The sequence below is a fragment of the Oncorhynchus gorbuscha genome, linkage group LG03, assembly GCF_021184085.1.
Source record: "Oncorhynchus gorbuscha isolate QuinsamMale2020 ecotype Even-year linkage group LG03, OgorEven_v1.0, whole genome shotgun sequence".
In the NCBI taxonomy this organism is placed as follows: domain Eukaryota; kingdom Metazoa; phylum Chordata; class Actinopteri; order Salmoniformes; family Salmonidae; genus Oncorhynchus; species Oncorhynchus gorbuscha.
Genome location: NC_060175.1, coordinates 59958435 through 59983278, shown reverse-complemented (window position 1 = coordinate 59983278; position 24844 = coordinate 59958435). Strand labels below are relative to the sequence as shown.

At 45.2% G+C, this 24844-nt stretch overlaps 1 protein-coding gene across 1 annotated transcript in view; it reads right to left on the bottom strand.

Annotated features, from left to right (window-relative positions):
• Positions 1-237: 237 nt before the first annotated feature.
• The window catches only part of LOC124031643 (zinc finger protein GLI1-like), a 130492-nt gene continuing 105885 nt past the window's right edge, over positions 238-24844 (bottom strand). The window contains 10 exon segments of the mRNA XM_046343137.1: positions 238-1212; positions 1385-2533; positions 2660-2821; positions 3233-3483; positions 15287-15541; positions 20756-21077; positions 21366-21611; positions 21904-22068; positions 24191-24340; positions 24605-24742. Of these exon segments, the coding sequence (XP_046199093.1) occupies positions 310-1212; positions 1385-2533; positions 2660-2821; positions 3233-3483; positions 15287-15541; positions 20756-21077; positions 21366-21611; positions 21904-22068; positions 24191-24340; positions 24605-24742 (3741 nt within the window). The 3' untranslated portion in view covers positions 238-309.

The window sequence follows — 24844 nt, the reverse complement described above, 5'->3', positions numbered from 1 at the left end:
GAAAAAGTGTGTGGGAGGTCAAAAAGGAAAGGTAATATTTATAGTACCTTTATCTTTATAGGTGACCTAACACCAGAGCCACCAAGCTGAGCCCCCTAGTCTAGTCTATGACAGTGTGTCCATCCACACACACGTGTTCTAGAACAATGTGTTTCCGTGCTTGTCTAGTAAATGACAAATGTTTCAGTACTTGTTCAGTGGAGAGTATGTCTAGGTAATTTCTCCCCCCCCCGGGGAGCTTAGCCCATCTAGTTAACTTTATGAGCGTGTTCAGGTTCTGTTCTTGTTCTAGAATCGAGTCTTTGGGTTCTAAGACAGTGTATTAAGGTACTTGTTCTCTCCGGCCAGAGATGTCAACATGGAAGTCATGTCTCCTACAGCCATGTTAGGGAGCCCAGAGGAGGGCATGGTGATGGACGTCTGAGGGGTGGTGAGGCGGGACGAGGTCTGGGACGAGCCCCCGTGGAGAGGAGGGTTGATGGGGCTGAATGACGAGGGGTCTGGGTCATCGATGATGGAGGTAAAGTCTATCTGGGCGTTGTCCAGATCTAGGTTCTCCAGAGCATTGGAGATGGGGGTCGACTCATGAAGGTAGGCTAGGGACGCTGACTTATTGCCCTGGTGATCCATGTGGGTTACCATGTGCTGTTGGTGCTGGTTGAGGCAGGGCCCGGTCTGAGTTGGGTCCTGGTGAGGGTGGCTGATTTGTTGGATCTGCTGCTTGTCCATGTCAGAGTGCTGCATGTGGATCTGGCCAGAGTAGTACATGTTATTGTTGATGTTGTTTAAGGAGGGGAAGATCTCCTGGTGGGTCTGTTGGGGGGTCATGTGGCCCTGGACAGGGGGCAGACGGACCACACGTCTGGGGCTGGAGGTAGAGTGGACTGGGCTGAGGTGGGGAGGACTGCCCAGGTACGCTCCACCTCCTTGGGACTGGAGACTATTCTGCCTGCTGACGGGCTTCCGGCACTGGGGGGGTCTTGGGACTACAGGAGCCCCCATATCCTGGCCGTAGCAGGACCCTGGGCCTCCAGGCAGACCCGTCATGGATACCTCCGTCGGGGGGATGGAGGAGCTAGAGCTGGGGACTCGGTTGTGTGCTGGGGGGCTCATCAGGTTCTGGTTGGTAGGGTAGCCTGGGTAGCTGGAGCCTGGGTTGGGGTAGAGATTATGTTGGTGTTGAGGACTATGCTGTTGCTGCATCATGGCCCCCTGAAACAAATCAAATGAGATCAACATTTAGTTAAAGTGCTATGATAAATACTTCAAGACAAACAAACACACACATTTTCTCCAGGAAATTTCTTTGAAAATGTCACAAAACACTTTACAAAAAGAGGGGGAACAAAGAGCAGAAGAAAAAGGGAGAGGGAAAACAAGTCACCTGCTGTCCTGACATGTCCATGCTGTCTGACAGAGGAAGAGGTTTCCCGTCCACTCCAATCCCCCTCTGGTCCTGCTCCTGACCCCACATCAGAGCCTGCTGTGACTGCACATAGTTCCTCACCATCATCTCCTTCACCTGCATCATGGGTGTCTGGGAGCGACCCCCAGCACCAAGCGCAGCCGACCCCAGGCTGATGCCGCCACTTTGGGGGAAGGAACCCTGCTGCTTCCCTTGCTGCATGGAGGCCTGGTTCTGGTTCTCCATGCCTCCTCCATGGAAGTCACAGCTGGGGTTGGTGGTTCTCATCATGCCCTGGCCAGGCTGCCCTTGCTGGGGGTAACTGCTCTGGGAGGACACGGGTCGCACGGGCATGGGTGTCTGCCCTGGATGGGGCCTCTGCTGCTGGTGTTGGTGGAGTTGCTTCTGGCAGGCATCTGGGTTGGCTAGGGCTGGGTGGTACTGCTGCTGTTCTGGTTTGATGATCAGTTTGTGTCCGCCATCAGGCTCTTGGGTGTACAGACCCAGTGTCTGGCCCTGCATAGAGCCCTGGTCCTGATACTGCATCTCCGTCTGAAGAACTCCATGAGTGGTCTGGACCTGGCTGCTCTCTACCCAGGCCCCTGTACCTCCATCGGGGCCACCTTGGTCCAGGCTGGGGTAGTGTGGCCCAGAGGGACTAAGCTGGCAGGTACTCATACTATACTCAGCCTGCTGCAGCAAGATGTTGGACATCCCCTCTGGGTGAATGGGTCCCCCCTGTCCCACCTGGCCCTGACCTGGTCCTCTGGAGGTGCCCTGGTAGTGCCCACCCTGCATGAACATCTGTCCCTGTGTCTGGTAGCCCTGCTCTGGGCATCCCAGGCTGTCGTGGCTGGGTGATAACAAGCTGGTGGGACCCCCCATGTGGTGGGACTGGTAGCCCAGGAAACCTCTCTCTCCTGGGGAAAGCATCATGCAGTGGTTCCTGGCATCCATGGTTCCTCCATGGTAGTCTGTAGCCATGGCCTCCATCATGACATTCTCTGTAATGCTGGGTGGCCGCGGCGAATACATGTGGCGTGCGATGTTGGCGTCTGACCCACAATGCTGCAGGGCGTTCCTCCGGCCCATCATGGCCACATTATTCAGGCTGTTGAAGCGTTGCACCTTGGGAAACAAAATTAAATCAACATTTATTTAAAAAGTGTAAATACTCAAATACATATAGCTAGCAACAACAATAAAGCAGTCTTAGTAATTGAATCTACTACTTCTACCAAGAACAACGACAACCTTGGGAAGGGCCTGTGAGTCGCCGGTGGAGCGGACAGGGTCGCTGGCACGCCGGGTGGCATTCCCTGGGGCTTGGTGCGGGTAGATGACCCCATACTCCCCCGTGTTGGCACTGTGTCTCCTCTGACCCCCCTGCTGCAGGAACGCAGGTAGCGGCTGACCCTGGGGATAATAACAATTGAATAGCACATTTCATACATTTACATTTTAGTCATTTAGCAGATGCTCTTATCAGGAGCGACTTACAGGAGCAATTAGGGTTAAGTGCCTTGCTCAAGGGCACATACACAAATTCTTCACCTATCAGTTACTGGGCCAACGCGCCTAACCGCTAGGCTACCTGCCTCCAACTCAAGTTGCTGTCCATAATAAAATAAATAAAAGCAAAAAATGCTAAAAAAAAAATACATAGGAATAAGATATTCAAAAGAATACAAAACTAACCATATTGAGAGTTGCAAAATTCCCAGGTTTTCCAGAATTCAGAAAAGCTGGACATTTTGAGAAAGTTACCAGAATTTTGCAACCCAAGCCAGACTAATTAAAAACCAAACTAACAAGATAAGTCTGCACCTGGTACTCGCTGAGGAGCACTCCTCGTCTCCCGGGTGTCCCTGCTCCCTGTTCCATACTTGACAGCGGGGTAGGGGGTGGGCCGCCAGTTGCTGCTGCATACTTAGCCTTCAGGCTGTATTGCTGAGCGGGTGTTAGACAAGGCAGACCTGGCAACCCTCCTCCCCCTCCAACACCATGGCAGAGCCCTCTTCGGCGGCTGGTCTCAGGGGAGAGGGGGTCACCTCCTCCCTGGTCAGGACCCAGGAACCCTTAAATTGAATTAGAAATTGAGTTATTAAACTAAAAGGTCATTTTCCATTAAGAAAAATTGTGGGACTTGCTTCAGCTCTTTAAAAGTATTTTTGCATAAGTGGAGGAAGTTTAAATTTTTTTACTGAAGAAGTGAAAATATGGTCAAAGGTTAACATATCAATAAATATATCTGGTCTGATTACGTTGATCGACTACTATATAAACCTTATTACTTTGGAGTATGGGGTAGTTAGATCACATATTAGAGCGCAAATAACTATACTTTTACTCATAAGGAATTAGAAAAGTTTTAAGCTATCATTTGGGGAGAGAAATAATTGTGCTTCTAGGGGAAGAAGTTTAGAAGTTAGTTTGTGTTGAAAAACTTAGGCTGGTGTGGTAGTGTTTTCTAGATAATTGATTGGAGCCTTCAGTGGGAGACTAGATAGTAGTAGTATTATTGGTAAATAGCCCAGAAGTACTAGTAGCAGTATATTACAATACTAATAGTGCATGTTTTAGTTACAGTGCAATCAGAAAGTATTCAGACCCCTTGACTGTTTCCACATTTTGTTAAGTTACAGCCTTATTCTAAAATGTATTAAATTATTTTTCCCTAATCCATCTACACACAATACCCCATTATGGCAAAGCGAAAACAGGTTTTAGACATTTTTGCACATTAAAAAAATAATAACAAAAATACCTTTATTTACATAAGTATTTTGCTATGAGACTCAAAATTGAGCTCAGGTGCAACCTGTGATCATCATTGAGATGTTTCTACAACTTGATTGTAGAATGGATGGAGGTACAGACCACTCAAGGAGTTTTACAGATGGAGATGCAGTTTCTGTCATGTTTTGTCATTTATTATCTTGTCTTGTCCCTGTGCTTCCTTCTATTCGTTTCCCTCTGCTGGTCTTATTAGGTTCTTTCCCTCTTTCTATCCCTCTCTCTCCTCCTCCCTCTCTCACTCTCCCGCTCTCTCTTCTCTCTATCGTTCCGTTCCTGCTCCCAGCAGGTGTCTGAGTCTGTCTGGTTCAAGTGCCTTCCCGAGGCAACCTGCTGTTCACCTGCTGTTCAAGATCGAGTCTCCAGTTTGTCCTCGTCATTTCGAGTGAAAGTTGTGTTTTTTGATTGTATTTACTTTACTGGATTAAAGACTCTGTTTTCGCCAAGTCGCTTTTGGGTCCTCTTTCACCTGCATGACAGTTTCTAACCCTAACCCTAACCCTTTGGTAAATTCAAGTGATTGGACATGATTTGGAAAGGCACACACATGTCTATATAAGATCCCACAGTTGGCAGTGCATGTCAGAGCAAAAACCAAGCCATGAGGTCGAAGGAATTCTCTGTAGAACTCCGAGACAGGATTGTGTCCAGGCACAGATCTGGGGAAGGATACCAAAACATTTCTGCAGCATTGAAGGTCCCCAGGAACACAGTGGCCTCCATAATTCTTAAATGGAAGAAGTTTTGGAGAACCAAGGCTCTTTCAAGAGCTGGCAGCCCGGCCAAACTGAGCAATTGGGGGAGAAGGGCCTTGGTCAGGGAGGTGACCAAGAACCCAATGGTCACTTTGATAGAGCTCCAGAGTTCCTGTGTGGACATGGGAGAACCTTCCAGAAGGACAACCATCTCTGCAGCACTCCACATATCAGGCCTTTATGGTAGAATAACCAGATTAAAGCCACTCCTTAGTAAAAGGCACATGACAGCCCGCTTGGAGTTTGCCAAATGGCACCTAAAAACTCTCAGACCATGAGAAACAAGATTCTTTGGTCTAATGAAACCAAGATTGAACTCTTTGGCCTGAATGCCAAGCGTCACGTCTGGAGGTAACCTGGCACCATCCCTACAGTGAAGCATGGTGGTGGCAGCATCATGCTGTGGGGATGTTTTTCTGCGGCAGGGACTGGGAGACTAGTCAGGATTGAGGGAAAGATGAATGGAGTAAAGAACAGAGAGATCCTTGATGAAAACCTGCTCCAGATTGCTCAGGACCTTCCAACAGGACAGGACAACGGATAAGTCTCAATGTCATTCAGTGGCCCAGCCAGAGCCCAGACTTGAACATGATCAAACATCTCTGGAGAGACCTGAAAGTAGCTGTGCAGTGACGCTCCCCATCCAACCTGACAGAGCTTGAGAGGATCTGCAGAGAATAATGGGGGGAATTCCCCAAATACAGGTGTGCCAAGCTTGTAGCGTCATACCTAAGAAGACTCGAGGCTGGAATCGCTGTCAAAGGTGCTTCAAGAAAGTACTGAGTAAAGGGTCTGAATACTTATTTAAATGTGATATTTAAGTTTTAAATTTGTAATACATTTACAAAAATGTCTGAAAACCTGTTTTAGCTTTGTCATTATTGGGTATTGTGTGTTGATTGATGAGGGGAAAAAACTACGGAAACTATTTTAGAATAAGGCTGTAACATAACAAAATGTGGAAAGAGTCAAGGGATCTGCATACTTTCTGAATGCACTGTATGTAGGCCATGGGTTAGCTATAGTAAGTGGGGTCGCTATTGTAGTTTGGTTAGTGAGTGTGCAGGTTGTTATAGTGTGTTAGTTTAGTGGGTTGGAGTGAGCTGTGTGGCATAATCAGTCATACTGTATATGCTCCCTCAGCAGTGATCGTCTGATTACCCCCAGAATGCAATCTGTTAAAATAAAGTAATCAGCAACGTAATCCTTTGGATTACTCAAAATTATACACTTTTGATTACTTTTTGGTCACTATAGAATCTATAGCATTATTTTGTTTAGTAGCCTAACATGACTATTTACAAATTGGGGACTAGTGTGAGAGCAGAAAGATCTTATAATTCACATGTTCTATATATGTGTGAAAGCATAAATGTGGTAAAGAGGTCAATCAAACTCGATCAAAACAATGGAATTGCCATGGAAACGTGTGGGGGAAAGGGCCATGGGGGTAAGATCACAAACTCCTCATTGCCCAAAGTGTCATGCCCTGATCTGTTTTACCTGTCCTTGTGATTGTGTCCACCCCCTCCAGGTGTTGCTTATTTTCCCCGGTGTATTTATCCCTGTGTTTCCTGTCTCTCTGTGCCAGTTCGTCTAGTATGTTCAAGTCAACCAGCGTGTTTTCCCCGTGCGCCTGCTTTTTCTATTCTCTTTTTGCTAGTCCTCCCGGTTTTGACACTTGCCTGTTTCTGGACTCTGTACCCGCCTGCCTTGACATCGAGCCTGCCTGCCAATCTGTACCTCCTGGACTCTGAATTGGTTTTGACCTTTTGCCTGTCCATGACGATTCTCTTGCCTACCCTTTTGGATTGTAAACAATATCAATGACTCAAACCATCTGCCTCCCATGTCTGCATGTGGGTCTCGCATTGTGCCCTTATACAGATCAACATTTGGCCACATTTAGGCTATTGTTTGTGTATTCAAATCAAACCAATTGTATTAGTCGCATGCGCTGAAATGCTTACTTAGAAGCCCCGAACCAACAATGCAGTTTAAAAAATACGAATAAGAAATAAAAGGAACAAGTAAAGAGCAGAAGTAAAATAACAATAGTGAGACTATACAGGGGGTACCAGTACAGCCAATGTGCGGGGGCACCAGTTAGTTGAGGTAATATGTACATGTAGGTAGAGTCATTAAAGTGACTATGCATAGATAATAACAAAGTAGTAGTGGTGTAAAAGAGGGGGTGGGGGGGGGCAATGCAAATAGTCTGGGTAGACATTTTGATGAGATGTTCAGGAGTCTTTTGACTTGGGGTAGAAGCTGTTTAGAAGCCTCTTGGACATAGACTTGGCACTCCGGTACCTATTGCTGTGTGGTAGCAGAGGGAACAGTCTATGACTCCTTGTCTTTGACCATTTTTAGGGCCGTCCTCTGGTATAGAGCTCCTGGATAGCAGGAAGCCTGGCCCCGGTGATGTACTGTACACAATACCTTCTGTAGTGCATTGCAGTCGGAGGCCAAGCAGTTGCCATACCAGACAGTGAGGCAACCAGTCAGGATGCTCTTGATGGTACCGCTGTAGAACTTTCTGAAGATCTGAAGACCCATGCCAAATCTTTTCAGTCTCCTGAGGGGGAATAGGCTTTGTCATGCCCCCTTCACTTGCTCTGCTTGGACCATGTTAGTTTGTTTATGTGGACACCAAGGAACTTGAAGCTCTCAAACTTCTCCATTACAGCCCTGTCGATGAGAATGGGGGGGTGCTCAGTCCTCCTTTTCCTGTAGTCCACAATCATCTCCTTTGTCTTGATCACATTGAGGGAGAGGTTGTTGTCCTTGCACCCCACGACCAGGTCTCTGACCTCCTCCCTATAGGCTGTCTCGTCGTTTTCAGTAATCCGGCATACCACTGTTGTGTTATCGGCAAACTTAATAATTGTGTTGGAGACTTGCCTGGCCATGCAGTCAAGAGTGAACAGAGTGAACAGGCTCTGCGGCCTTGTGAATGTTGACCTGTTTAAATTCTTACTCACATCGGCTGCGGAGAGCGTGATCACACACTCGTCCAGAAACAGCTGGTGCTCTCATGCATGTATCAACATTTGCCTCGATGCAACATTGAAGTAGTTTAGCTCGTCTGGTAGGCTCGTGTCACCGGGCAGCTCTTGGCTGTGCTTCCCATTGTAGTCTGTAATGGTTTTCAAGCCCTGCCACATCCGACAAGTGTCGGAGCCGGTGTAGTACGATTCGAGCTTAGTCCTTTTTTGACGCTGTGCCTGTTTGATTGTTTGTCGAAGGGCATAGTGGGATTTATTTCTTAAGCATCCAGGTTAGAGTCCCGCTTTCAGCTCTAGCCTTGAGCTCAGTGTGGAGGTTGCCTGTAATCCATGGCTTCTGGTTGGGGTACGTACGGTCACTGTGGGGATGACATCATTGATGCACTTATTGATGAAGCCAATGATTGATGTGGTGTACTACTCAATGCAATCAGAATAATATTCCAGTCTGTGCTAGCAAAACAGTCCTGTAGCTTAGCATTTAAACCACTTTTTTATTGATCGAGTCGCTGATGCTTCCTGCTTTAATTTTTGCTTGTAAGCAGGAATCAGGAGGATAGAATTATGGTCAGATTTGCCAAATGGAGGGCGAGTGGAGTGTAAGCATCTCTGTGTGTGGAGTAAAGGTGGTCTAGAGTTTTTTCCCTCTGGTTGTACATTTAATATGCTGATAGAAATTTGGTAAAACTGATTAAGTTTCCCTGCATTAAAGTCCCCAGCCACTAGGAGCGCCACCTCTGGATGAGCGTTTTCCTTTTTGCTTATGGCAGAATACAGCTCATTGAGTGCGGTCTTGGTGCCAGCATCAGTCTGTGGTGGTATGTAGAAGGCTACGAAAAATACAGATGAAAACTCTCTAGGTAGATCGTGTGGTCTACAGCTTATCATGAGATACTCAGGCGAGCAAAACCTCGAGACTTCCTTAGATGTCGTGCACCAGCTGTTGTTTACAAATATACATAGTCCGCCCCCCTTGTCTCGCCAGATGCCGCTGTTCTGTCCTGCCGATACAGCGTATAACCAGCCAGCTGTATGTAGATAATGTCGTCGTTCAGCCACGATACCGTGAAGCATAAGATATTACAGTTTTTAATGTCCTGTTGGTAGTTTAATCTTCCTCGTAGGTCGTCGATTTTATTTTCCAATGATTGCATGTTAGCTAGTGGAACGGAAGGCAGTGGGGGTTTATTCGATCGCCTACGAATTCTCAGAAGATAGCCCGACCTCCGTCCTTTTTTGCTCCATCTTCTCTTCACGCAAATGATGGGGATTTGGGCCTGTTCCCGGGAAAGCAATATGTCCTATTTCACACTATGTTGAGGTAAAAATAGGAGTATAATAATGCTTTATGGATGTTAACCTTAGCACATTGTTATTGTCACCAATCAACTGCATTACAGTTAAAAACAATCTTGACTACAACCACTGATTTCTGTATGGTAGCTATGCTAACCAGCTTATACGAACAGGAGTTAGCATTTAGCAGTCACTTCTTCTAAACCTGAAAAGGGACAAGGTCTAAATGTTATACAGCGAAAGCGGTCAAATAGTGTATTTCCAAATCAGACTTAACATTATGGGTCTGTTACAATACACCATGACAGATTTGACAAATATCTACTTTGTTAGATAAGATTTGTTGAATATGTGCCAATATGGTCAATGGAACGTCTGCATTCCATTGACCCCTTTACTGCATCACAGGGTTCCATACTAAAGTTTTCAGTGATTTGGTCACACCAAAATTTGGTTCCAGTGTCACGCAATAGAAAAAAATGATAGCTCTTCATTAAGAAGTGATCTAGACTATGAATTAATTGTCTAATCTAACAAGTTCATGCAGGAAATTCCAGATATTTTGATGCACAACCTAAACCTGTGATTGTCATGAATTTTGTTGTATTATTTTACTGCCAAAATAGGGTTCCTGATTTATAAAAATGTTTGTTCAATAGAGATAGACAAATGTATCTTTTGGGGCACTAATATCATATAGGCTAATTCATTTGGGGCTAATTCACCACCTGAGGAAGTGGTTAGCTAGATCAGTTACTCTAAATAATATAGACTAATATTTAGGCTACGTAATTTATATCAGTAAATTGAATGCACTCACCTTGAGTGGCCGGCGTGTTCAATATTAAGTTGATACATAATATTCAGACCTACAGAAAGCGTGGCCCTCTTCTCCTCTACAGTAACAACAGTGGTTGCGTTCAAGACAGTGTTTTTTCCTCTATCGCATTGAGCTTTTTTTCAGATGTCCAGATGACTGTTTGATTGACCATTGGGCCTTCATTAAACGTGTTTGAATACAAGATTAGCTATCAACCCTTGATGGCCAATCAGCAGAACAATAAAATCTTTAAGCATGTGAGATGTCTTGAGGGTGCGCTAAATGACAGCAACGCTGACAGTTTAATAAATTCCTCCTTTTGATATTAGATGAAGTCTCATTTTCACTTCATTTAACACCTGGTTTACTTCTCAATAGGTGGTCCTGGTAAATCATGACATAGCTGGAGTGGGGGGGCGGCTCCTCTATTGTTCCTCAAGCAAGTGGGAGGCCGAAGACATCACAGATTCCTATCAGACCAACTCCTTGAAAGCCCCTACTCCTTGAAGTTTGTAGTTGTCTAAAAAACACTAAAAAATAAAATAATCACTGGAAGACATCTTTAAGAATGTAACTGTAATCTGATTACACATTTTGAAAAAGTAATCCGAGTTGATTACAGTTCATATTTGTAATCGGTTCCATATTCCCTGTTACATAAAATCCATTACTACCCAACCCTGTCCCCCAATGCTATGATTTGATTGGTAAAATATGTTTCTATTCTGATTTCAGATTGTAATAGCGGAGAAGTAGACTAAGATTTCATACCTCTAAGTTTTTATCTAGCTTGTTGGGAAAATGGTCAAAGTAGCTGATTTGTGTCAAAAGTCACAATGTTAACTCATCGTCTCATGCTTAGATTGTGCTCCCCAAGTGCAAAAATTAGAAATTTCTTAAAGTACTATGAAAGTTAATTCAACAGTGGGTAGTTAGCTTAATGAATGTAGTGGATGCGGTTGCTAAAACAGCCGTACCTCCTGATTGGTAGAGGTTATATCTTTCCTGATCCTTTGTCAGCGTTTATGGACGTCCCTCTTCAATTCAAACCACAGATTCTCAATGAGGTTTAAGTCCAGAGACAAATATTGCCATTGCAAAATGTTGATTTTGTGATCAATTAACCATTTCTTAGTGGACTTTGATGTGTGCTTGGGGTTATTGTCTTGCTGGAAGAGCCACTTGCAGCCAAGTTTTAGCCTCCTAGCAGAGGCAAGTATATTTTTGCCTAAAAAGTCCATGCGTCGCCCGAAACATGACCCCGCCAAGCCGCACTGCTTCTTGACACACTGCTCGCTCAACCCGGAAACACCTGGCCGGTACAAGCAGTCGCTCGAGAGCGATGGGACAAGGACATCCCAGCTGGCCAAACCCTCCCCTAACCCGGACAACGCTGGTCCAATTGTGCACCATCTCATGGGTCTCCAGGTCGCAGCCTGCTGTGACACAGCCAGGATCAAACCCGGAACTGTAGTGCCTTAGAACGCTGCGCCTCTTGGGAGGCCAAGGAAATCCTTTCTAATGCAGCTTTTTTGAAATAAATGCAGTTCAACTACGTGATAAGTGTTGCCCTCCACTTTCCGGAGGACCGAGTTTTGAAATCAGTGGAATTACAGCAGGATAGCTAAGGAGATGGAGAAAATTCTAGCGTTTGAATGCAAATATGCAGAGGGAGTTGAAAAGAGAACACACAGAAGGCTGCTGTATAAAACACCTGTCTCCGGATTACATCTTCAAACTAAGGGCAGCCATAGCATCAGTGGCAGAGAGGGAGAAGCGTCAGTCCATGTAAGATGGCTACATTTTCAAATATTACACATTTCTAATTTTATAAGAAAGTCATTGACATTTCAAGTTAGTGTACTGTTAGCTAGCTAACGTTAGCTGGCAGGCTTGCTAGCTAACATTACATGTATGATCTGTGTAGTTATATTATTCGTATCTCAGAGCCATTTGCATTGCTAGTTATAGACTAGTGTTAGCTAAACTCAGCAAAAAAAGAAAGGACCCTGTCTTTCAAAGATAATTCATAAAAATCCAAATAACGTCAAAGATCTTCATTGTAAAGGGTTTAAACACTGTTTCCCATGCTTGTTCAATGAACCATAAACAATTAATGAACATGCACCTGTTGAACGGTCGTTAAGACACTAACAGCTTACAGACAGTAGGCAATTAAGGTCACAGGCAATTAAGGTCACAGGACACTAAAAGAGGCCTTTCACCTGACTCTGAAAAACACCAAAATAAAGATGCCCAGGGTCCCAGCTCATCTGCGTGCACGTGCCTTAGGCATGCTGCAAGGCGGCATGAGGACTGCAGATGTGGCCAGAGCAAAACATTGCAATGTCCGTACTGTGAGACGCCTAAGACAGCGCTACAGGGAGACAGGACGGACAGCAGATCGTCCTCGCAGTGGCAGACCACATGTAACAACAACTGCACAGGATCGATACATCCGTACATCATACCTGCGGGACAGGTACAGGATGGCAACAACAACAGTCCGAGTTACACCAGTAACACACAATCACTCCATCAGTACTCAGACTTTTTAATAGGCTGAGAGAGGCTAGACTGAGGGCTTGTAGGCCTGTTGTAAGGTAGGTCCTCACCAGACATCACCTCCAACAACGTCACCTATGTGCACAAACCTACAGTCGCTGGACCAGACTGGACTGGCAAAAATTGCTCTTCACTGATGAGTTGCAGTTTTGTCTCACCAGGGGTGATGATCAGATTCGCGTTTATCGTCGAATGAATGAGCATTAGACCGAGGTCTGTACTCTTGAGCGGGATCGATTTGGAGGTTGTTACGGATACAGTTATCCTGTGTGTGTGTGTATCCTGTGTGTGTGTTTCTTTTCTCTCCTTCTCCACTCACAGGTGAAAATCATCACTCCCCAATCAGTCAACAATCAATCATCAATCAGAAGACACACCTCCTCCTATTTCCTGACCTATCACAGTTCCTTCCCCATGGTTTAAAAACCCCATCATTTGTTTGTTCTAAAGCTCAGCTCAGCTCAATCTCTCTGTAAATGCCATGTCTGTTGGTCTCTGTGTTTCACTCTCGCTTTGTGTCTTAACCTCTCTTTTGTTTAAAGCACCTCCATAGCACTTTGTCATCACCTGTGAGTATTGTTTTTGGTTATGGTTTTTGTTTGTTGCTGGTGGGAAAAGGGGGAAACCAAGACAAGTCGCCCATGGGCATACACTACCCGTAGGTGAACTTTGTTAAATACACTAGTTAGAACTGGGCGGACCACCCGCTGTATTTTTGGTTAGTTAGTTGTTGTTAAAGTAGGCTAGTCTAGCTTACGGGTGTGTTTTTGTATATTTATTGTTTCTTTCCTTGGGTCCAGCTCAGCCCCTTTTCCTGCTCCCCCATTACCGTGTGTTTATAAATAAACCTAGAGTTTGACGGTAGATTTCTGTTGTCGTGGTTATTTCGTGCACACTTTTACTTTGTCACAATAACAATTTGCATGAGTTATGTTACGGGTCTCATTACCATCCCCCCTAGACTGTCGGGCCAAAAGGGATTCGTAACAGAGGTGGAGGGTCCGGTGTGTCACAGCATCATCAGACTGAGCTTGTTGTCATTGCAGGCAATCTCAACGCCGTGCGTTACTGGGAAGACATCCTCCTCCCTCATGTGGTACCATTCACCATGCAGGCTCATCCTGATATGGCCCTCTAGCATGGCAATGCCACCAGCCATACTGCTTGTTCTGTGCGTAATTTCCTGCAAGACAGGAATGTCAGTGTTCTGCCATGGCCAGCGAAGAGCCCGGATCTCAATCCCATTGAGCACATCTGTGACCTGTTGGATTGGAGGGTGAGGGCTAGAGCCATTCCTTCCAGAAATGTCCAGGAACTTGCAAGTACCTTGGTGGAAGAGTGGGGTAATATCTCACAGCAAGAACTGGCAAATCTGGTGCATTCCATGAGGAGGAGATGCACTGCAGTACTTTTTGCTGAGTTTAGCTAACATTGAACTTGGTTGGTTAGCTACCTCCAGATTCATGCAAGGTAGTAATGTTATGAGTTGGGATTATGGTTCATTGTCTGAACAAAAGACCGCACTATGCAAGTAACGATTTCAGTAGAATGTTAATGATGTCACTGCGACAACTGTTGATAGACGTAACTGGTAAATTTGAGAGTGGAGAATAACTGACGAATTTACGACCGCTCAACACCAGTTGAATATGGTCGGTGTCAGTAAACGTTGGCAAAAAAGCATAATTATCTTTTTGCCAGCAGCAGTTGCATTCACCAACACTCTGGATAACATAAAAACAGCCACACCAGCTCTGCTAGGGCGAGTAAAATGGTCAGTGAGCTGTTCTCTCACTTGTGTCTGTAAGTAGCTAGCAAGCTAGTCAAGGTTAACTTGGATGCTTGACTGCTGTAGTTAGGTCAGAACACTCGGATCAACCCTACTCGGCCAGAGTGTCCAGTGTGCGCTCTCAATCCTACGAGAGCGAAACGCTGTGAATTTACGAATTGACAATCTGACAACGCTCTGGGTTTAGGAACATCCAGAGGGCACTCTGAGCACACTCTGGCACTCCAGATTAAATGTACGAACACACCCGTAGTATAAACCAGGCTTTAGTCTTGAAACTTTGGTTGTTTAGTACACAGCCTTACATGTGAATCCTTAAAGATATGGGTGGGGCTAAGGCTTTAGAGGGTGTGAACGATGCTGAATGGGTGTAGACAAAGAAGACCTGTCCATTAGGTGTACCAAAACATTCAAAGGCCATTTTCTCAAAATTGAGGTTACATGTTTATCAAGTTCCAAAGCAGAATTACTTTCCCATTGTTCCTCAACTGTAGTGTATCATATACCATTTTTTTCTAGCTCTGTGTCTCTACTTTTATCCAATGTAAAAAACACAAGTTCTAGCCAATGAGCTTCAGCCCCCTTGTAGAAAATAGTAGACATTTAAAAAAAAACTTGAGTAGGTGTGTCCAAACTTTTGACTGGTACTGTATCTGCACATATATCCCCCGGGGAGACACATTTTAGCTCATGAGTACTACTTTCAGAACTACTGGCTAAAAAGTATACAAAAGTACAAGAGAATCTCTTTAAAAACATTCATTAAAACAGTTATTTACAAAGTGGTCCTCCAAGGGTAAACAAATAACATGTCATGATTAAAAGAAGACAGTTGCAAAACACAAATATTACCTCCTCCACCTCCTCCTAACTGGGAGACCTCGCTCGAGCGCCGGCTGGAGAGGTAGGGGGACACCATGGAAGAACGACGGCTCACTGTGTAGGCAGAGCTCAGGCTGCTGGTGCCACTCCCCCTCCGGTCACTGATAGGGGGGGGCATGCCAGAGGGTCCGCCGCCCAGCTCGTGATTGGACAGTTCCATGACGCGCCGGTTGGAGAGGAGGGGCGAGGGAGTACACATCCCTCCCATCATCTCTCCTGGACAACCTAGAGAAACAATACAGGATGAGAATCATCAGGTTCAATGACTGGCACAGAAAATACTGCTACAATTTGAGAGAGAATGACATTTTTTGCATCTATATACTGTAGTGCATATGTTTGGGACAACATTTAGTTTTTGCAGGGGGGTGTTGTAAGGGGCTTAATACAGTAGTATTCCAGCCACTAGGGGGTACTCTGTTGAAGCCCATTGGAAATAAAGAAATATAGTTTAAGTGAATTGGGAAGAGTAAGAACAAAAAACGAAAGACTGTAAACAGCTGTTACCTGTGCTGACATGATTACAAGTGAAGTAAACCGTACTTTTCGGGTTGTAGTTTATATGATAAGCTCATTGGAAGGGTAACAAATTTGGAGGCACTGCTGAGATTTATTTTCATGTGAGCACCGGCCCATATTCCTGGAAGGGACAACGAGTGAGAGACATTGGGAGAGTATCTAGCTAACAGAGTGTAGCTATCTTGCCATTGCCTGCATTGTCGTTGTTGCCACGTGAGTAGGACATATGAGTCAAGAGAGGGAAACGTTGTTGGATGAAATCAAACAGAGTTTATGGAATTTAACTGAAGAGAATTTACGGCACTTGTGTGTACATTCTGGAATAGGAGGTGTAGCTGACTCTGAAGTAAAAGGAAAAGTCATCGAGCTTTGCGGCGCAAATTGACGGAAGATTACTGTGATAAGGAGGATTTAATGGAATCAGAGGATGAGGGAATGTCTTGGATGCTTCAACTGAAAGACGAAATCAAAGGAATATCGGACTCTGAGGATACTGTGAAAAGTCTGCCTACAAGGCCCAGCCAGTCGGCGCCAACAAGGCAAGTGGACAGCGAACCCAGCGGAGAGACGGGAGCAGCAGCAGAGCGAAAAGAAGAGGGAGGGGCTCCTCAGCCCAGCAGAGAAGGGGTCTCAGCTCCAGAAAGGCACCCGCCACAGAGAGAGAATGGAGTGAGTATGTCCAGTAATAAAGACTTTAAAATTCATGGACAGATCGGAGATCAGAATCAAAATGATAAGCTCAGCTTTAGCAGCCTAGAGCATCCGATTGAAAAAGGACGAAGAAAAAGGGTACCATGAATTAGAAATCATAGAAGCATTAATCAGAGCTGTGAGCCCAGGGCTTAACCTCTTCAACCTATGGGGGCGCTATGTCATTATTGGATTAAAAAAAAGTGCCCGTTTTAAGCGCAATATTTTGTCATGAAAAGATGCTCGACTATGCATATAATTGCCAGTGTCGGAAAGAAAACACTCTGACGTTTTCAAACCTGCAAAGATATTATCTGTGAGTACCCCAGAACTGATCTTACAGGCGAAACCAAGATGAAACTTCAAACAGGAAATGAACAGGATTTTTGATGCTGTGTTTTACTAACGTCTCCTTATATGGCTGTGAATATGCTGTGAACGAGCTTATGCGCTCTGCCGTTCATCCAAGATGTCTGCAGCATTGTGGCGTATTTGTAGGCATATCATTGGAAGATTGGCCATAAGAGACTACATTGCCAGGGGGCCATGTAATTCCCAGTCGTGAAAACATCAAAACAGCCATCTCAAAAAGTTGACATTGCAGTAGTGAATACTACCAAACATGACATTACCTTACCAAGACAAACAGTGATAGGGACATTACAGAGAGTAGTAGCATGTCACCCGGTTCCTGTGCCCAGTGGAGAAAAGGTTACTGTAGCACAGGTTCAGGACAGATCCCCACCGGAGCCTAGCCCTGACAACGGTCAAATAGAGTGGTGGGACCCACCTGTAGAGGATCAGCACTTGAGCCAAGAGCAACAAGAATTTGTCAAACGGATGCTCAGAGAGGAATCAGCTGTTTTCGCCAAAGACGACATGGACATAGGGTGTATTGAAAATCTCAGAATGGAGATAACATTGACTGATAACATACCCGTGGCAAAGAGAGACAACGGTGTGCCACGCCCCTTGTATGCTGAGGTGAAAAGCCACCTTCAGGGGCCCCTGAACAAAAACTTTATCAGGAAGTCAACTTCATCACACCTTTGGTCCGCGTTTGAAAAAAAGGATGGGAGTTTAAGACTTTGTGTTGATTACAGGGGATTGAACAGGAAGACTGTTCTGGACAGGCATCCCATACCCCCGTATACAGGAAATACTTGATGGTTTGGGAGGGAACTCATGGTTTACGGAAAGGCAGACCACCACGGCTTTGTGGGAGAGGAGTCCAGAAAATACAGTGCCTTCTGTACCCCCTGGGCCTTATATGAATGGAATAGAATTCCCTTTGGCTTATCAAGCAGTCCCTCTGCCTTCCAACGAAGCATGGAGGAAGGTTTAGAGGGGATAAGAGGTAGAATCAATCTGTATACCCATGTTTGGATGACGTTCTTATTTTTAGTCAGTCATTTGAACAACATGGGGAAGATGTCCATCAGGTTCTCAGGCAGCAAAATAAACGGGGTATTAACGGCATCCGGGAAGCGAAGGACCAATGCAGTCGGGACAGGCTCTGCCCCACCAGAAAGTAATATGGGAGGATGCTCACCAGAGAGCATTAGCACACTTGGAGAGTGTGTTGACTAATCCACCTGTGCTTGCCCACCCAGATTTCAAGGACCTTTTTATCCTGCATGGTGATGCCTCCAAAGAGGGATTGGGAGGGGTGTTATACCAACGACAAAGTGGCAATCTGAGAGTCATTGGATATGGCTCCCGCACCCTGACTCAAGCAGAGAGAAACTATCACCTTCGCTCAGGGAAACTGGAATTCTTGGCCCTCAAATGGGCAGTGACTGAGTGGTTCCGAGATGCCTTATTTTATGCTCCCTCTGCGACAGTGTCCAGTGATAATAACTCCTTGACATGTGCTCTAACTACAGCGAGACTGAATGCCACAGGCCATCGCTGTCCGACTTGAATCTCACACTGAAGTATCTTCCTGGAAAGGTGAAGATGTTCTGTCCCGCTCTCCTTTGCATGCTGAACATTACATGTTATAGTATATGTTATAGTATATGCCATTTAGCGGACGCTTTTATCCAAAGCGACTTACAGTCATGTGTGCATACATTCTACGTATGGGTGGTCCCGGGAATTGAACCCACTACCCTGGCATTACAAGCACCATGCTCTACCAACTGAGCTACAGAAGAGTGTTGAACTTAGCACGAGAACGCTTAGCACGAGAACGCTTAGCACGAGAACGCTTAGCACGAGAATGCAACATGGCATTGAACACCAAAGTGTGTAAGTGTATCAAACAAAATAAACCCAGTGTAATAACTAGGGCCCCAATGCAACATGTACGAGCTACAGCTCCTTTCCAGATGATTTCAATTGACTATGTGCATTTGGAGAAAAGGAGAGGGGGCTACGAGTACATTTCAGTTATTTTAGATAACTTTACAAAATTTGCACAAGCCTACCCCACCAGAAATAAGTCAGGGAAAACTGCAGCAAAAAAGCTTTTCGGTTATTTTTTCCCAAAGTTTGGCTTTGTGTTAGAAATCCATCACGATCAGGGAAGAGAGCTTGAAAACCAGTTATTCAGAGCCTAGCAGAACTGTACGGGAATAGCCAATTCCAGAACCTCTCCATATCATCCACAGGGGAATCCGGTGGAGAGATTTAACCGTACACTGTTGTCAATGTTGCACACACTAGATGAAGAGAAAAAGGCCAGCTGGGGTGATTATCTGAACAATGTTATTCATGCATATAACTGTACCACCAGTGATGCTACTGGGTTCTCACCGTATTTCCTGCTACTTGGAAGGGCTCCACTGCTACCTGTTGACCTTGTCTTTGGGTTACACATAAAGGAACAGGAGAAATCATACCAGGATTGAGCTAAGAAGTGGCAGCAACAGATGGCTGAAGCCTATGACATCACCAGTAGAGACATGGAGAAGTCAACAGCAAATGGAAAAGCCTACTACGATCGGAAGAAAATGAGTTCGTTTCTCGTCTCAGGGGATCGTGTACTGGTGAGGAACATGTCAGAACGTGGGGGTACGGGAAAACTAAGATCACACTGGGAAGACCAAATACATGTGGTGGTAACCAGGAAAGGTGATGACAGCCCTGTCTATGAGGTAAAACCTGAGAGTGGTACAGTCAGGGCCAGGGTTCTGCATCGCAATGTGCTCATGTCATGTAATTCCCTACCATTTGAGTAACCTGTTGAAACACCCATTAGAGGTCTGTGGAGAAGGGAACCACCCCAGCAAAAGCAACAAAATAGGGAGAGCGCTGAGTCTGAGAGCTCAGATGAGGATTCTTATCCAGTATTCATCAATAGGCCACGTAGGGATGAAGAAAGCAGACAGAGTAGCACACAACTAGTACCAGATAATAGTGAGGAACGGGGTCAGACTGATAGAAACCTCACTATGAAGGAGTGCCAGTCCTCAAAAAGAGCCCGGAGAGGACAGGGGTAAATATGGAAACAGCTGAGGACTCATGATGAAGTGGACACTGATTAATTGGGGTCACCCATGACCTTGCCCCGCCGTTCAGCCCGGCAGAGGAGGCCCAGAGACATTCTAACCTATGACACTTTAGGGCTGCCAAGCTCTTATCAGGATACCAACTAGAGATGTTGTGATGTGTATATATTTTCTTGTTTACCTTTACTAATCACAGTGGGGGTTTCGTCTTTGCACATAAAGGCAGACTGGACATGTCTATATAGTTATATGGCTGTTAGGCCAGTTTTTCGCCATTGTTCTCATGACCAGTACTTATATCTTCTGTTTGTTTTGAGGCCAGTGAAATGTTTGGGACAACATTTAGTTTTTGCAGGGGGGTGTTGTAAGGGGCTTAATACAGTTGTATTCCAGCCACTAGGGGTTACTCTGGTGAAGCCCATGGGAAATAAAGAAATACAGTTTAAGTGAATTGGGAAGAGTAAGAATGAAAAACTAAAGAAAGACTGTAAAACGGCTGTTACCTGTGCTGGACATGATTACGAGTGAAATCAACTGTACTTTTCACATTGTAGTTTATATGATAAACTCCTTGGAAGGGTAACACATACATTTTAGTTAGCCATACTCTTCAAGGGTTGTTCAAGAGGAAAGCATAAGTATTGTGAACTGAATCCAAGCTAAGCATCTTACTCCCAGGTCTGATTTTAGGTAAGTGGTCCTCTATAGACAAGAACCAGGTTTAAAATCACTGGTTCAACCATAGTTTTTCATCTATATGAGCGACTTTACAAACCTGTGAGTGCTGGTAGCTTGCTACTCCTACCACAGCGTCCGGGTGGAGTGGGCCTTCTGATCTGCTTCAGCTTGTCTATCTTCAGGTTCTCTAGTCTCTTTAGGGCCTGAGACGACGTGCCCCCCATCCCTACCATGCCCTGCCCTCTTCCCCCAGCTTCCCCTCCTCCTCCCGCCCCTCCGTCCTCCAGAGCGGTCAGGTCCTCCAGACTCCCTGCTGCGTTCAGGTTCATCTCCACACCACTGTCGTTGTTGTTCGCGCTCCCCAGTGGAGAACGCTCGCTACTGCAGGACGACTGGCCACCCGGACTGGGCTGAGACTTCTGGAAGAAAGAGAGATGATAATGTAGCTTAATACATTTGGAAGAACTCTATAGCAGCTGGACAGCACAGAGGGCAGGAGTTGAGTCAGAAGATGATTTCATTCTCAGCTCTCCAGTCTAAATCACAGGAGGTTGGTAGCACCTTAATTGGGGAGATAAAGGTTGTGGTAATGGCTGGAGTGGAATGGTATCAAATACAAAAAAGACATGGTTTCGATGTGTTTGATGCCATTCCATTTGCTCCGGTCCAGCCATTATTATGAACCGTCTTCTCCTTCCCTCACTCACCAGAGCAGATTCAGGCACCAGCAGTTTGCAGTCCTCCCTGTGTCTCGTCTCCTCTTTCTCCAGCAGCAGTTCACCAGACTGTCCACCAGGGGTCAGTGATGAGCCAGGCGGCCGGGGCCCAGTGTCCCCTCGGTGCTTCTTAGTGATGTGAGCCTCAGGGCCGTGGACTGTCTTCACGTGCTTCCGCAGAGAGCTGGGGTCTGTGTAGCGTTTCGTACACCCGGGGATCTTACACACATACGGCTTCTGTAGTGGGACAGGAAGACACAACATGATTGGACATGGAAACAATTCAGGTAGATGTCAGACATTTGTAGCTATTTTAAGTTATTTCTTATGCCATCCATCCTTCAAATAGTCTCCCAAGATGTCAAAACATAAGATAAGTCTGTGAGATAAATCATAGATTTCAATGTAATAGATGCTAATAGATCATTCATTAACTATTCATAAAACCATTTAAAGCTATAATTTGAGTGAACAATCCCTTTAAGCAGGTGATGATGTCAGCAGTTGGAGATAGTGTGATTGATTGTACCTCGTTGGAGTGTGTACGGTTCTGGTGCTTGGCTCTGTCTGAGGCGTTGGAGAAGGCTTTGTTGCATCCCTCGTGTTCACAGACATACGGCTTCTCCCCTGTATGAGACCGCAGGTGGGTCTTCAGGTTCTCCAGGCGAGAGTAGGCCTTATTACAGCCCTCAAACTGAAACAACACATAAAGCATTACAACACATCTCAAACTGAAACACACAAGACCCATACTAAGAGTAGGCCTTATTACAGCCCACAAACTGAAAGAGAGGTTAACAATGTCTTATGATACCCATCAAACTGAAACACACATAACGCATTATAACACAGCTCAAACTGAAACACACAAGACCCATACTAAAAGTAGGCCTTATTACAGCCCTCAAACTGAAACACACATAACGCATTATAACACAGCTCAAGCTGAAACACACAAGAACCATACTAAAAGTAGGCCTTATTACAGCCCTCAAACTGAAACACACATAACGCATTATAACACAGCTCAAACTGAAACACACAAGACCCATACTAAAAGTAGGCCTTATTACAGCCCTTAAACTGAAACAGAGGTTAACATTGTCTTATAATACCCATCAAACTGAAACACACATAACACATTACAACACAGCTCAATCTTACAGTACATTAGGAAAGTGTTCAGACCCCTTACCTTTATCCACATTTTGTTACGTTACAGCCTTATTCTAAAATGTATTAAATAATTCCCCCCCTCATCAATCTACACACAATACCCCATAATGACAAAATGAATACAAAATGAAAAGCTGCCTATATAGGATCCCACAGTACACAGTGCATGTCAGAGCATAAACCAAGCCATGAGGTCGAAGGAACTGTCCATAGAGCTCCGAGACAGGATTGTGTCGAGGCATAGATCTGGGGAAGGGTACCAAAACATTTCTGCAGCATTGAAGGTCTCCAAGAACACAGTGGCCTCCAGTATTCTTAAACGGAAGAAGTTTGAAACAACCAAGACTCTTTCTAGAGCTGGCTGCCTGGCCAATCAGAGCCGTCGAGGGAGAAGTGCCTTGTTCAGGGAGGTGACCAAGAACCCGATGATCACTCTGAGAGAATTCCAGAGTTCCTCTGTGGAGATGGGAGAACCTTCCAGAAGGACAACCATCTTTGCAGCACTCCACCAATCAGGCCTTTATGGTAGAGTGGCCAGACGGAAGCCACTCCTCAGTAAAAGACAGCCCGCTTGGAGTTTTTCAAAAGGCACCTAAAGGACTCCCAGACCATGCAAAACAAAATTCTCTGTTCTGATGAAACCAAGATCGAACTCTTTGGCCTGAATGCCAAGCGTCACGTCTGAAGGAAACCTGGCACCATCCCTACTGAAGCATGGTGGCAGGGACTGGGAGACGAATCAGGATCGAGGGAAAGATGAATGGAGCAAAGTACAGAGATCCTTGATGAAAACCTGCTCAGGATCTCAGACTGGGGCGAAGGTTCACCTTCCAAGTCTCTGAATGACAAGTCTCTGAATGTCCTTGAGTGGCCCTGTCAGAGCACCCGATCAAAATAACTGTGCAGCGACGCTCCCCATCCAACCTGACACAGCTTGAGAGGATATGCAGAGAAGAATGGGAGAAACGCCCCAAATACAGGTGAGCCAAGCTTGCAGCGTCATATCCAAGAAGACTTGAGGCCGTAATCGCTGCCAAAGGTGCTTCAACAAAGTACTGAGTAAAGAGTCTGAATACTTTTAATATTTAATATTTCAGTTTAAATGTTTTAATACATTTGCAAAATATATATATATATGTTTTGCTTTGTCATAATTGTGTGAGAAAAAGAAACATTGATGAGGGGAAAAAAATCATTTAATCCATTTTAGAATAAGACTGTAACGTAACAAAGTGTGGAAAAGTCAAGGGGGGGTCTGAATACCTTCCGAATACATTGTATAATATCCCTCAAACTGAAACTCTAGACGCACATCTTATTACAGCCCTCAAACTGAAACACACGTAACACATTATAACACAGCTCAAACTGAAACACACATACTGTACAAATACCAATATGTAATGTAGACTGAAAGACAAGGTCTGATGTAATCACTGTCGGGTAGCACATTTGGATTAAAGCCACATACATGCACTGTGAGTATACTACCTATACTGTGTTTCTCTCTCAAACTGATCTATGAGATTCATTATTTGATGAATTTGAAATTTGAGTCTAAACTGAATTTGAATTCATTCAACAATCAATTTCAAAGCTCAGTTTGCGAGAGAGCGATCAGGATACTGTAGTATACTCACAGTACACTTATGAGGTTTCTCTCCTGTGTGCCTGCGCATGTGAACCACCAGCATGTACTGGGCCTTGAAAGGTCTCTGCTCCCTGGAACACTCCTGCCAGTGGCACACAAACTCCTTCTTCTCTCCATGGATGTGCTCGTTGTTTATGTGCTGTTGAAGACAAAGGAATGTTATTGTTGATTTACACGGACCCTGTGTTTTGGACCATAGTTGGAGACCGCTACTCGAGACAGACTCAAACCAATGGTTCCCTTCCTTTCCCTTCTTTCATACAGTGTGTATATGTAAGGCCACAATACTTTTTCCTCATGACCTGACCAGAAAAACTCTGGGCCCTAACTAATGCCGGGGGCCCCGAGTTTATCCAGGCCAAGTCACGTAGTCAGGAAAGCCTCCTGTCCTGTCCATACTCACGTGGACTAGCTGCTCCTGCGTGTCAAACTCCTTGCTGCAGCTCTCCCAGTGGCAGTTGGTCTCATAGATGGCCTCTGGTTCCGGTTTATCCTCCTTATCCAGATCCTCCCGCCCCTCCAGCAGAGCCATCAGAGGATCCTGGGTAAAGGTCAATGGTCACGGGTCATTGGTTAGAAGTCAGGGTTCAACACAACAGGAAGTACATGGGCAGTTCTCAGATGAGCAACATTAAATACACAT